Raw genomic sequence first — 14,505 nt, 5'->3', positions numbered from 1 at the left:
TTACAAAAGTCAAGGCTGATACCATCCCAGACAAGAACATTCTTGGGCGCGGAATTGGACACAGTAAAACAAAAAGAACTCCCTCTTTACTTCTTGGCATTAACAAGACAGAACAAACTAACAGCAAGAAAAGTTCTACAGGCCTTGGGCTTCATGGCATCATGCATAATCTTGGTACCACATGCCAGACTGCATATGAGAAAACTACAGTGGTACCTAAAGAATTTATGGTCTCAACACAGGCACAGCCTAGAAGCAGAAATACCATTAATCCCATGCCTAAAACAGGAATTCCTCTGGTGGGCCCAAGCATGCCAGTCAAACCCAGGCCTACCCTTCCACAAGTTTCGAACAAGCCAAACCATCACAACAGGCGCCTCAGACCTAGGATGGGGCGCACATGCTGGACAAATGCGTGCAAGGATTGTGGACTCAGGACCAGCTGCACTTGCACATAAACCAAAAGAAATGCTGGCAGTAAAACTGGCAATCCAAAAATTCAGACCATTCCTCAAAGAAGGCCATTTGATAAGGACAGACAACACCACAGTCATGTGGTACATCAACAAACAGGGAGGCACTCATTCATACCCCTATGCAGAATGACTTTGGACCTTTGGAATCTGGCTCTCAGCTACAACATCCAGTTACAGGCAATATTTGTACCGGGAAAAGAGAACACCCTAGCAGACATGTTAAGCAGAACCACCTCGGATGCTCACGAATGGATGCTACACCCAGACATCTTCAAGACCATCACAAAGAAATGGGGAATGCCACAAATCTATTCGCTTCCCCTCTATCACCAACTCAAAAAATTCTGCACAAGGACATTCCACCCACTTGCATGGAAGGTGGATTCTCTTTCCTTCAGCTGGACAGGTCTGACAGCATATGCATTTCCACCTCTTCCCTTGATACACAAGGTATTACTGAAAATCAAAGAGGAACGTCCAAGGATAATCCTGATAGCTCCGAACTGGCCAAGACAACACTGGTACCCACTGCTGAGGAGCATGTCTCGGGAGAAAATGTGGTCAATACCCCTGATGCCCTTGATGTTAACTCAGAACAACTACAGCATCATGCATCCAAACCTAAAAACTTTGCAGCTGACTGCCTGGAACATCACATAGCAGCAACTAAGCCAGATCTTTCCCAAAGGGTTAAAGACATTATCCTTGAAGCCCGCAGACCTTCAACAAGAAGGAACTATGCAGGAAAATGGAAAAGGTTTGTCATTTGGAGTACTGAAAGAGGAAAAGATGTGTCGAATATAGATATTGCAAACATTCTGGAGTATTTGGCAAAGCTTTTACATACAGGCCTGTCCTATTCCTCCATCAAGATACATGCATCAGCTATTTCAGCAGAATACAGCTTTGATCCACCTGTCTTTTCACATCCTCTACTCAGGCAGTTCCTCAGAGGGATCAAGAATGTAAAACCTCCAAGGAAACCACCATTACCAGCATGGGACTTGAACTTTGTGCTAGAAAAGTTGACACTCCCTCCGTTGAACCAGCAGCAACAGCAGATCTACAGCACCTATCATGGAAAACTGCTTTCCTACTGGCAATTACCTCAGCAAGGAGGGTTTCGGAACTACAGGCCTTAATGGCAGTACAACCCTTCCTAATCTTCCATAAAGATAGGGTGTCCATGAGAACTAATCCTATATTTATGCCTAAGGTGGTATCCAGAGTGTCTTTAAACCAGGCAATCCACCTACCTACCTTCTTTCCCAATCCACAAAACAGAGGGGAAAGAATGCTGCATACCTTGGACGTACATAGACAGCTACGCTACTACTTGGACAGAACCAAAAGTAACAGAAAAACTGACCAGCTTTTGGTAGCCTATGCAACAGGGAGGGAAGGAAAAGCAATTTCCAAACAGACAATCTCCAAATGGATAGGAAATTGCATAAGATTTTGTTACTCCTTCCATGGAAAACCAATTCCACAGAACATAAGGCCTCATTCTACAAGGGCTACAGCCACTACCACAGCTTTCTTATGAGGAGTGGCAACCAAGGACATTATTGAGGCGGCTACTTGGACCTCCGTGCATACATTTGCCAAGCATTATAATTTACCTCTATATTCTAGATCCCGAGCAGGGTTTGCCACTGCTGTATTGCAAGGGATCCTAACCACACCATAATTTTATCATCCTCCTCCCCTAGTTGGCTATGGTATTCTACCCAGTTGTTATGACTGCAGATGCATCAATGAAGGACATAGTACAGTTTTGTAACTACCATAAATGTAGATGTCCGAACTGGATAGCATCTGCAGTCAGGATTACCCTCCCTCCTCCCCTCTGTGGTACTCCTAGGGTATTTATCCTCCTAATAGCTAGCTGGGGAGGGGGAGTCTCTTATGGTGTATTTGTTTGTATATATGTACATACATGCTTATTTTTTGTGTTTGCCTTCTATCTTTTTGGAAACATTGGCATTTATCCAAAATTTAGCCTTCCAAGAGGGCAACTGGCATCTGGGGCAAGAAACACTGAGGAAAATGGCGTCGGCTGATGCCTTTATACCCGAAGACCAGCAGAGATGACGTCGGGTGAAGTGCGACATCAGCCGAAGCCGGACCCGGACTTTGGAATCCGGCCGACCGAAGGGCTGCCTGACGACAGGACAACCCAGTTATGACTGCAGATGCTATCCAGTTCAGACATCTACATTTATGGTAGGTACAAAACTGTACTTTCTGTCTACTGACCACCATTTTGGGGGGGCACCTGACATCTGGGGCAAGAAAAACTGAAGAAAGTGGTGTCTGATGCCTCCTATATACCCCTTCCGCACTGACGTCAGGGAAGAAGCGACAGCAACCAACGCCAGACCAAGACTTTGGAATTCAGGCCGACTGCTGGACCGCCTGACGACAGGATAACCCAAGTGTGATGACTGCAGCAGGGTATACACGCGAACATCTACATTTATGGTAGGTACAAAACTGTAATTTTTCAGTGTTTTCTCGTTTTCAGTGTTTTGAAGTGAATCCCCAGTTGGATATTGTCCAGATGTCACTTTATTTAGTAGCATTTCAGTGAGATATTATCTGTAACGTCACAGTTGGTATTGTTACTGCATTGAATGGCAAGAGATGATTATATGGGGAAATAGATTTTTTTAGGACACATAGTATGTCTTTATATACAGTATATTAGAACGAGGTATAATTTGCTTTTGTTTTATTCATGATCAGTATTATGAAAACATAAAATTAATATAGAGTCTTTTTGTGTTTGAGCTCCTTTGGGTCCAAATTGTTTTTTTATATACATAGTCGATAGTAATGATTTTGTTTTAGTAAGTAGCAGAGGGGAACTGGTTACATGCCAGTTAATGGGAGGGAATGCTTGGATAGTTAGCTGTTCAAGCTAGGAGTCTTAGACTTCATGTGGGGAATGAAGGGGTTGAAAGCATGTGATTATTAAATATCAAAACTCTGTTTTCTTGGGTATCTGCAATAACTATTGGTAGATTTATGGTTTATCCTGTAAACATTTTTGGCTGTATGTCAATCAGTAGGCAGTTCATGATAGAGGATGTGTGTTTATCATTTATTGCAAATTAGAACTTATGGAAGTATTTATTTTCTTATCTATAAGTTAAATGTGCCATCTTAAATGCATTTCTATCCATAATAATTTTAGTCAGATTGAGTACAATGCCCCATTCGGAATGTATCTGACCCGACACTTGCAACCTATGAACCTATGAACCTAATATTCAGATCAAAAGAATTCCAACATATGTAACTAACCTGAAAGAGTTTAAAGATTTTTGTATAAAAGAAATTCAGTATTTTATTAAATTCAATTGTAAAGAAATTTCAGAGATTTATATATGGGATGCACTAAAAGCATACCTGTTTGATAAACTTAGTAACTGGTATTTAGTAAAAAAAAATGGAATAAAATTGTGTGCGATACAAGGGATTATAGTATTGTCTTTCTGGTTGTCTAATTTTAATCTAATGGAAGAAATTTTTCAACTTAAGTATTTAGAAATGCTGTACCATAAAACTCTGATTAATTTAGAAAGACTTAATATTTTTTTCTGTTGATCCAAAATCAATGCATAGGTTAGCTATTGGAACAAAAATACTTAATACATTTAAACATATTGAAATCTAGTGACCCAAGAGGAAGAAAAAGGTTATGGAAATGGAAGATATATTGAAAGAATTTAGGAATCATTTTAATAAAATTAATCACCACAAAACATTAATTGATCCTAAAGAGGTAATTAAGACTTTAAGAAACCATACAAAAAATTAACCAGGAGAGATCAGCTGGGGCAGAGTCCATTGAGCCATCCTCTGAGTGTTGTGATGGTCAACAGTGTGGGGAGAATGGGTGAAAAAATGTGCTTTGTCAGCTAATACAATCGCTTCCACTTTTAAGAACAGCAGTGGTGAAGGCAAGATAAACAGTAACATGAGTACACAAATTACAAAAACTGTTGATGGATCTGTACTTAAGCAGACTCTAGTTACTAATTAATACAATTGATAATTTTAATTCAGTGCTTGCCAGAAATTTTGACTTTAGGGAATAATCAGAGGGACAACTGCAACCTGGTGACGCAAGGTACTGAACGAGTGGATTCTTAAGTATGCGATTTACCTTTTGGAGAAAAACTGTTCAAAGTAAAATCTTTACATATTGAGAACACTTATTTAAGTAAATGCTTACAGTTGAAAATAGTCCCACAAGGACTCCGAATTTTTAAATTTCCTTGTGGGTTGCAATATGACAGTTATTTACAGAGAATTAGTGGAAATGTTTAATCAACATGGGTTGGATTTAATTAGGAAGATTGTTTTTAACAATGCTAATTTGTTAACAAAAGAAGTAGAAAAACTGAATGTAGACATAACAAATGATTTAATTGTTGACCAGTGGAAAGACGATTTGAAATTTAATTAGGAAAGTAGACAGTAGATGTGAAGGGGAGGTGGTTAAGAAAAAACGCAAGAAATTGGATAGGGATTTGAAACTATGTTCGGATAATAAAGCTTACCCTATTAAGGGAAATAAAATTGAGAATACGCAAATGAGTCAAGGTTATTTTAAATCCACATTAGACCAAAGGGCAAAAAAGGAAACCAATGCGGGGTATAATTGGAGAGAAACTGGTATGAACAAGAATTATGGTACAAAGGGGATTTTTTTTTTTTGCAAACGACACGAATTATAGGAAAGCAATGAAACCAACCTTATTGAGACTCTGGGCAGAGAAGGTACAACCATCCATCTGCGTTCAGTCAAAAGGGGTGGACGAGATGGAATTTATGGCAGGGGATGGTAAAAAAGAATAGTAAGTAGATAGTTTTGATGGATTTAATATCTACAATTATACAGATGTAACCATTACTAAAGAACTTTTTTTCCTTTTTCAAAAGGGGTTAAATTTTGTACCCACTCACAATTTTAATTTGACAGTTTGAAACCAAATTATTTATCAGAAAACTTAGCAGTCTTTTTTTAAAGACAAACAAGAGGGACTGTCCGGGAGAAGAATAAAGAAGAAAAGTGTGTTTAATCCCCCCTACACATCCCATTTTAAACGTATTAGAAAAAAACATTTCTGAAGAGATATACGTATGTATGTATATATATATATATATATATATATATATATATATATATATATATGTATATATGTATATATATATATATATGTATGTATATAATTTGCAAGTGTAGTGTGATAACATTAAGAATGACAGTTCGTGTAATGAAACCTGACAAAAGGGGATGTATTGTTATCTACAGGTCTGTGGAATATAGTAAAGACATACTTGACATTCTGAGAGATTAGGTGACATATTCCAGTGTTTAAATTAATGAGGTGCAAATTAGTTACAAAGGAGAGAGTCATTTTTAGAAGAATATTATTTTTAGAGGGAATGATTTCAAGTGGCATTTATAATTGTAAGTAACTAACCCAACTGTTACAACAATGTTCTGTATCCCTAAAGTGGACAAAAATGTTCAACATCCCCCTTTTTCGACCTGTTGTAGCATCAACTGGTTCCAAAACTTAGCTCATCAGGGTATGTATAGACAATTGGTTAAAATTTGTTTACAGTAAAGTCCCCCAACTCCTAGTGGATTCATGGGACTTTTTAGGCAAGTTAAAAAATATGTATGGAACAAGAATGATATATTTTTAACCTGTGATGTAGTGGATCTTTTTACTTTGATTCCCAAGGATGAAAGTTTGGAACATTTTTTTTAGGAGCATTAACATTTGCACGGATTTTAATAATGCCAGAATTATGCTTTTGTACGATTTGATGGCCATTGTATTAGATTATAACTATATATTCTTTGAGGGTGAACTATTTAAACAAAATAAGGGAGCTGTTATGGGGGCATCTTGTGCCCTGTTATACGCCAATTTAGTATTTTTAGACTGGGAAACCACGCACATTTTCCATAGTGGTTTTAAATATATTAAATTATATAGTAGATTCCTGGATGATGTATTTATTTTATGGAGTGGGAATGAGGAACAAATCCAGGAATTTATGGGTCATTTAAACACTGTTTCTGTATTTTTAAAGTTCACCCACACGTATGGTAAATGTAAAATAAATTTTTTAGGTGTCTTGGTCGGACATACTGACTGAGGTTTTAAGTCTAATGTGTATAGACTTTTAGTAACTCTTATTTATACAAGTTGTCATCTGTTCAAACAAAGAAAGAGCATTGTAAAAGGACAGCTCATTAGAGTGGCCAGGATGACCTCCCACAAAGAAGAGCTGTTGGAAGAGTTAGAAAAGGTAAGAAAAATGTTTTTAACAAGAGGTTACCCCATTAAAATAATTCAAGACTTAGTCAACTATGTGTATAACCAATGGGGTAACAGATATCAACCCTCTTTTAGATATGGGTCTGACTGGGAATGGCAACACTATAATTAACAACAGAAATTATGAGAGAGGTTTTATTGTTGAATATGGGATTCGATCTGAGGACATAATTTCTGTTGTGAAGAAGAACTGGAATACTTTAAAAATAAGTCCGGAGTTGTATCAATTTTTAGGGTCAGAACCGTGCTTTATTTTTAAGACAGAATTAAGTCTTAAGGAGAGTTTTGAGAGAAATGAGTGGAATGTGGAGAACAAGAAAGTACATTCCAGAATCCACATATATTACTTTAGAGAATAGAACACTGTCAAAAATAACTTTTTAAATGGCAATTGACAGATCTGCAAAGTGATCTACTTGGCAAAATGTTCCACCTTTCCAGCTTTTTATGTGGGCAAAACTGAACTGGCTTTGAGAATGAGAATTTATGAACATCCTTATCACAAAGGAAAAAATAAAAAAAACAGTGCACTATTTAAACATTCTACATTATGCTCTAGGCTTCAGAAATTTAAATTTGCTATTTTGGATCATATTAAGGCAAATCCTAGGAAGGATGAGAGTGCTGAAGTTTTCTAGGAGAGAGAAGGCAGATGGCAGCTGAAATTACAAGCATCTTACCCTCCTGTGATTAATGAACATATTTCTTTGCAATCCATACTAAATAAGAAAGCCACTATATATTGTGTTTTATAAGATGGTTTTAATAGTAAGAGCATTTTTAGAGAGTTTTAGGTTGGTTTTATTTCTGTTTATTTATATATTGTTGTTTTTTATTTTATTGCTACAGTAAGAAAAGGTTAACGTCTTAGTGTTTCAAATGTGGTACTGTTATTTTAATTCACTTGGGTAATTAATTAAATTGGTTTCCTTGCATGATATAAAAAAGGTTTGGGAGCAGAAATGCTCGATTCTGAGGAAGCCCTAGTTTTTAAAGGACGAAAGGGCTTAATCTGTTTTTGTTTCACAGTAAAGTCATTGGAATCTGTGGTTTACCTGGAGTGTTTTTATTTATTTTTCTGTTCAAGTTTTGGATGGTCAGAATGCTTCAGTCTGTATTTTGGTGATACAAAAAAATAAACTATCTTATGAGCAAATGAAAACAATTGATGAACCTATTTCAGTGTCTGAACTACAAGCTCAAATTACCAAACTCAAACCTAATAAAACTCCTGGTAATGATGGTATCCCTGAACTCTATAAACTAATGCTCAAAGATGCCACAGTCTTAGAGTTTTTTAGTTGAAGATCTTTAACTAAACTTTTAGTTGGTTTTCTTCCATCCTGGAAATATACCCTTGTTTCTCTGATCTTAAAAGTTGATAAAAGACCCTACTGCATGTTCTTCTTATAGACCAGTCTCTCTCTTAAATATAGATTATAAAATATTCATGGTGATTCTTGCTAACAGATTAAAGCAGTATCCTACCGTCTTTGACAAATGAGGATCAAACTGGTTTTATATTAAATAGAAATGTTTATAATAAAAGAATGATAACTGATTATGTAAATAAGATATTTTAACATTATCTACTGTCTTTGACAAATGAGGATCAAACTGGTTTTATATTAAATAGAAATGTTTATAATAAAATAATAACTGATTATGTAAATAAGATATTTTAACAATCAGCTTAGATATAGATAGTGCCTTTGATTCTGTTAATTGGACATATTTCTTAGTATTAGAGGAATACATTTTTTCTAGCAATTTTACACATCTTATTATTTTTTTATGATAGTTGTGCTGATCTTAAAATAGGTACATATACATCAGAGTCCATCCAGATTTCCAAAGGAACCAAACAAGGGTTTCCTCTGTCACCTCTACTGTTTACTCAAATTATGGAACTATTTGCTAACCTTGTAAGATCAAATCCAAATATTAATGGTATAGAGATAATTTTGAATTGATATCTAAAATGTTATTTGCTGATGACATTCCGTTGACCTTAAATGGAAATAATAGATCACTTTCTCCTGTATTTGAGGAAATGGAATTGTTTCAGAAAAAACTATGGACTGTTTCAATAATAAAACAAAAATATTACCCACAAATTCTAATATTGATAATTATATTATTTAGTTCAAGAGAAAAAAATAAAATACTCGGGGATAATTATAACTGATATTAATGATATAATAAACCTACCTTAACTGTAATAATAGTCTCGCCATTGTAATGTTATAAACTTTTTTTCCTATGGATGAGAGACTCACTAAAATTGAAATAATCATTCTACCAAAAACTGTATATGTAATACAATCATTATCTTTACCTCCTCTAAAAAATTGTATAAAATAATTCAGTTTGTTAATCCTGAATTTTATTTGTATCCCAACAGACCCAGAATAGCTTTAAATCATCATATTAGAGATTTGGTCTCCTTGAGGGATTGGTGTACCTGATTTAGAACTTTATTCCCTATCATCAACTATTAAAACAACATCTTTGTTGTTGAATACCGATTACACTGCTAAATGGAAAGAATTTCAAGGAGCTCTGCTTAAAATCTAATCATTCATTGCATCCTAATGACTGTTTAATATCAAATAGCGTTTTTTCCTATGGTTGGTAAAAAAAATGTTGTAGAGAGAGAAACCACCAGACAGTAAATTTATAGTATATTAAGTACTTTTAGACATTTTATTTATAGAAATCCCACATATAAAGCATGGATTTTTCTTCTCTTTCCTACAGTGTATACCTAGAAGAATATTTCAGCTTCAGAGTTGTCAACAGTGATTACATTTAAAGAAAAAAAATGATATATTGGTTTCAGTTGTTGATGAATGAAAAACTGCATTATGTTGATTATATAATAGATTAATATGATTTAGGTAATGACATGGTTAGATGTACAAAAGAGCGGATTATTTGTGGAAAGTAAAATTATATTAATGCAACCAAAGGTAAAGAAGCTCTGTTCCTAAATTATTTTAATTTCTTATTTTTGCTACAGCAAAAAATAATTGGAAAGGGTCTTTTATCCAAATTATATAAAGTAGTCAAAAAAGAAACAAAAAATTACAATGAAAATTATTTTGACTATTTTAAGCTTATTAATAAAAACACCTCCAAATGAAGAGGACAGGAAAAACTCCAAATGAAGAGGACAAGAAAACAGTTTTATTATCTTCAAACAGACAACTTCTCTTAAATGGAGAATTTTTTTCTTGGAAATGTATCCATAGATTTTTTTGCACCTCACAGAATTGAGCTAATGTATAGAAAAAGGTAGTTTAGTAAAAAAGAAATTCCATGAACGTGATACAAGAAATCTGGGGGGAGAAAGTTCTTTCTTTAATAAATACTTGTTTAAATAATGATACTACTTCTATAGTTTAGTTCAAAAAGATTATTTAAGTTAATTTTGTAAAGTTACTGCAGGTTTTGATCATAGGGAATATATTTGTTGAATCGTTATTTGACTTTTTAATTTTCTTTTCATGCATGTACAGTATATTTTATATATAATTATTTCTTGTTTAAATTATTAATGTATGCATTTTTCTTTCTTAAATGCATTTAAAATGAAGCAAACCAAATAATCAGATACACAAGAAAAAAATGCTAATGTTGGACACGCACATCTTACTGTGTGAAGATGTATGCATAAAAAAATTCCTAAAATTACAACCCATAGCTTTACAACAGCAAAATTCTGCATGCAAGTTAATGCAGAGCATGGTGACAGTGACTCAGTCAACGTTTACATTGACAAAAATATCAAGCAATTTCATTCAGTCTTGCCCAATTGATGGCCCCGTTTTTTTTTTCTTTAGAATTTAACCATCTCTGTTTATCCCAACAAATGTGACTTGTTGTATTGTAACAGTGCTGTTCTTGGTTCATTTTCTTCCCATGAGCACCAGTGTTTCTGTAGCTGTGTGCAAGTTTTTATATTTGTGTGCACATGTGTATATCAGTATGGACTTCAGTTTTTGTAACATTTCATGTACACTTTTTTAGATTTGATTGTGTCATATAATGCTAAAGGAGCAAGGCAGGGAATATTACATCATTTCTTGAAAATAGAAAAGGACCAGCTTCCCAGGTTTAAAAAAAAGTGAAGGCGGTTTCATTAGTGACAAGTATGAGATACATATCTTAAATTTTGAATTTTGCCTGCTGCTGTTTTAAGTACATGTTCCAGTAAAAGCTGTAAGCTATTTTGACCACCTTTTTATTTTTGACTGTTTTACAGAATTTATAGAAGGAGTTTCACAGTTCAGTGTCAAAGGAGACAAAGAACAAAAATTGAGGTGTAAGTATTCTTTTTAGTGCCCCTTTTAAGCTATATGTTGTAGTAAATAAAACACATTATACAACATTGTACTGCTTATGTAGTTGTTCAAGAAGCTGCTAAGATGAATCATCCCATAGTACCGCAACACTGACTTTGAATCCATGTTGTTCTATTGTTTATGTCTTGGTCATTTGACAATTTAATTGCATTTTGCTGAGTGGGTAAATCCCAATACAGGGAAATTTGAGTTAGGTACTATTTGTACACTGGAAGTTTGGCCTGGACCTGGGGAACCTTCCTTGATAATCAGCTTTAATTTTTATTAACCCCACATATCCTACATATTCGTTATGTAGGTGTAAGCACTGTGCAGCAGTGGTATACTGTTACTGTATGTGAATGACAAATAGGTCTGCAGTTTGCATAAATATTTAGTCTAAAGAAGATATAGCATGTTGGGTGTGTGTGGCAGGATGTTCATCGTGCATACAGCTGCAGTAATTACAGATGGGTTTTCTGCCGTCAGGCGGTCCCTCGGTCGGCCAAATTCCAAAGTCTTGGTCCGGCGTCGGTTGTCGTCGCTTTCTCTTCTGACGTCAGTGAGGCCAGAGTATATAAGACACAGCCGACGCCATGTTCTTCAGTCTTTTTTGCCGCGCGGTGCCCGAAGCAGAAGCAGTTCGCAAGTGCCGGTCGGCCAGCTCCTGAATTAAGAATATTTTGGAAACCGAAGTCTTCATTAAAGCTAAGTACCCCGTTGGGGAAACTTTTCTTGCCTCAGACCGATGTCAGAAAAAGTTAATAATTGTATTTCCTGTGGGAAGCAAATACCGCATAAGGATTTCCATTCCCTCTGCATACCTTGTTTGGGCCCAGACCACACCGTCTCGGGCTGTTGCTTTTGCGCTACCTTCAATAAACGCACTATTAAGCGTCGGGCGGAGTTCGCCCAGCACTACTTTGGTAAAGCTTTTGATTATAAGATGTCGTCGCACACTCCGACTACCGTTTTGTTAAAAAAACGCAAGGAAAAGGACCAACACACGAGGCCCGCGGTCCCCGCCGACACCACGCCAAAACAGGCTACACGTGGTCCGGTTCTCAGCGAGACGCCTTTGCAGTCCCTGACTACCGATGACACTCCTTTGGTGGTGTCCTCTGTACCCGAGACCGCTGGGTCCTCGGCCCTTTCCCCCAGACTACAACCGAAGCCTCTGCTAATGTTGAGCCTACTAATGTGGACAGGTCCACCTCCACCCATGGTGTATTTAGGCCCTCATCTTCTTTTTCAATTAAGGCCTTTACTAAATCCAAAGCAGCCAGGTATCCCACGAGGCCTATTGCACAGGGCCCATCTCCAGGTCCCATGCCTAAAAAACAGATGCTTAAAATGGTTGAGGATTTAATTACTCTTATCAGAGGTTCTCAACCCCCTCCAGACAAGAGACCCAGAGTGGAGGAAGATTCTCCCTCTTCTGATCAGGGATCCATTTTATCAGAACATTCTGATGCAGAGGAACACTTACTCTCCCTTTGAGGATTCGGATGCAGAACAGTCCATTCAGTCTGTATCCCCTCCTGAGGAATTTTCCTTTGGGGAAACCTTACACACCTTGAGGGAACACTTCCATTGGGAAGGCCAAGACTTTTCAGATTCCAAGAAAAGACTTGGGGAATTTCTTTTGTTACCTCAACACAGACCTCTGGCTATACCCCCTGTTTTGGACATACTGGATGATGTCTATTCGGAGGCTTGTCTTAACCCGGATTCTCTGCCTCCTGCACCAGTCAAACCTGATAGGTATTACAGAGTACACAGCTCTCACCAATTTCTCTTCAAACGCCATAATGCTGACCCTGAAACCATTTCACAAGGCCCCAAGGGATTGAAGGCCTCCACTGCCAAAAATCCACTTCCTGCAGAAAGGGAATCAAGATCTTTAGAAAGATGGGGTAAAAAGGTATATACCTCAGCCACCCTAGCCATGAGGGCTTTAAATTGTCAGTTTCATATGCTTAAATATCAACAGTTCCTGTTATCACAATTAAGGAACAAAATGTCTCAACCTGAACAACCAGATTTAAAGGAGTTGCAGGATATGATGCATAGTGCAGAACAAGTGGGTAAATACACCTTACAAATGTGGTTATGATGCCCTAGAGGCCTCAAGTAGAGCAGCAGCTACAGGATCAGTCATTCGCAGACATGCCTGGCTTAGGGAACAAAATTTACCTGATCATGTGAAAGCTAAACTTCTAGTGCTCCTTTACAAAAGGATGTGCTGTTTGGTACTAATGCTGAGGAGATACTACGGAAAATGGAAGAAAAAGCCAAATCTATGCAAACTGTCAAAGCTTTCTTACAGGTCCAACCACCACGTTTTAGCAGAAATTGGCCTTCAAAAAACTGGTCCTTTCCAGCCACTGACAAGCCCCAAAGAGGTAGATACAGGCGCAAGGGGCAGAGGGCAATCACAAGGATCATATAGAGGCCGACAATGGCAAACTCCAGCACCAAGAGGTGGCGAAGACAGTGCACAACAATACAGGAAGCAAACCCAATGACTCCCTCATTTCCATGCCAAGCATGTCTCCGTTGGCAGCACCTTTGGGAGGGAAACTAGCATTATTTGCAAGCAATTGGCATATTGTCACAACAGACAAATGGATCCTGGACATTATAAACAGAGGCTACAAATTTCAATTTCACACTCTTCCAAAAATGAGAGGCATGCCAAACCTGCCATAAAATCAAAGGGCAGAGGCACAACTGCAAATTTCAAAGCTCATAAGCATGAGCGCTATTCAAGAGGTACCTACTCACCAACAAGGTCAAGGTTTTTATTCAAGACTTTTTCTGGTACCAAGGAAAGGAACCGACTGGAGACCCATTTTGGTCTTATCCATCCTAAACACATTTCTACTCGTACCAAAATTCAAGATGCTCACATTACAGCAGCTTCTTCCCATGCTGGGCAAGGAGTTTTGGCTGGTAACATTGGACTTCAAGGAGGCATACCTGCATGTCCCAATCAGACAAAGCTGCAGAAGATACCTCAGATTTCTTGCAGGTTCAATCCACTATCAATTCTCTGCATTGCCCTTTGGCTTCTCTACTGCGCCCAGAGTATTCACAAAGTGCCTGGCATCAGTGATTGCCTACTGCAGACTTCAAGGGATACAAATTTACCCTCATCTGGATGACTGCCTGATCCAAGCGGACAGCAAGAACGTACTTCTGGAACATCTGGCATATGTGACACGGTTACTGCTTTCTCTGGGATATACAATCAACAAAGAGAAATCAAGGCTAACACCATCTCAGAAAATAACTTTCCTGGGTGCCAACTTG

General features: G+C 37.2%; 1 protein-coding gene across 1 annotated transcript in view; it reads left to right on the top strand.

Moving 5' to 3' along the window:
* PPP3R1 (protein phosphatase 3 regulatory subunit B, alpha) overlaps positions 1-14,505 on the top strand; it is a 715,388-nt gene that overhangs the window by 401,521 nt on the left and 299,362 nt on the right. The window contains exon 4 of the mRNA XM_044055966.1: positions 11,112-11,171. Within this exon, the coding sequence (XP_043911901.1) occupies positions 11,112-11,171 (60 nt within the window). The remainder of the gene's footprint in view (positions 1-11,111; positions 11,172-14,505) is intronic.

Source organism: Protopterus annectens, chromosome 1.part2 (assembly GCF_019279795.1).
Source record: "Protopterus annectens isolate FY-2018-M chromosome 1.part2, PAN1.0, whole genome shotgun sequence".
NCBI lineage: Eukaryota > Metazoa > Chordata > Ceratodontiformes > Protopteridae > Protopterus > Protopterus annectens.
This window is presented reverse-complemented; position numbering and strand designations above follow the sequence as displayed.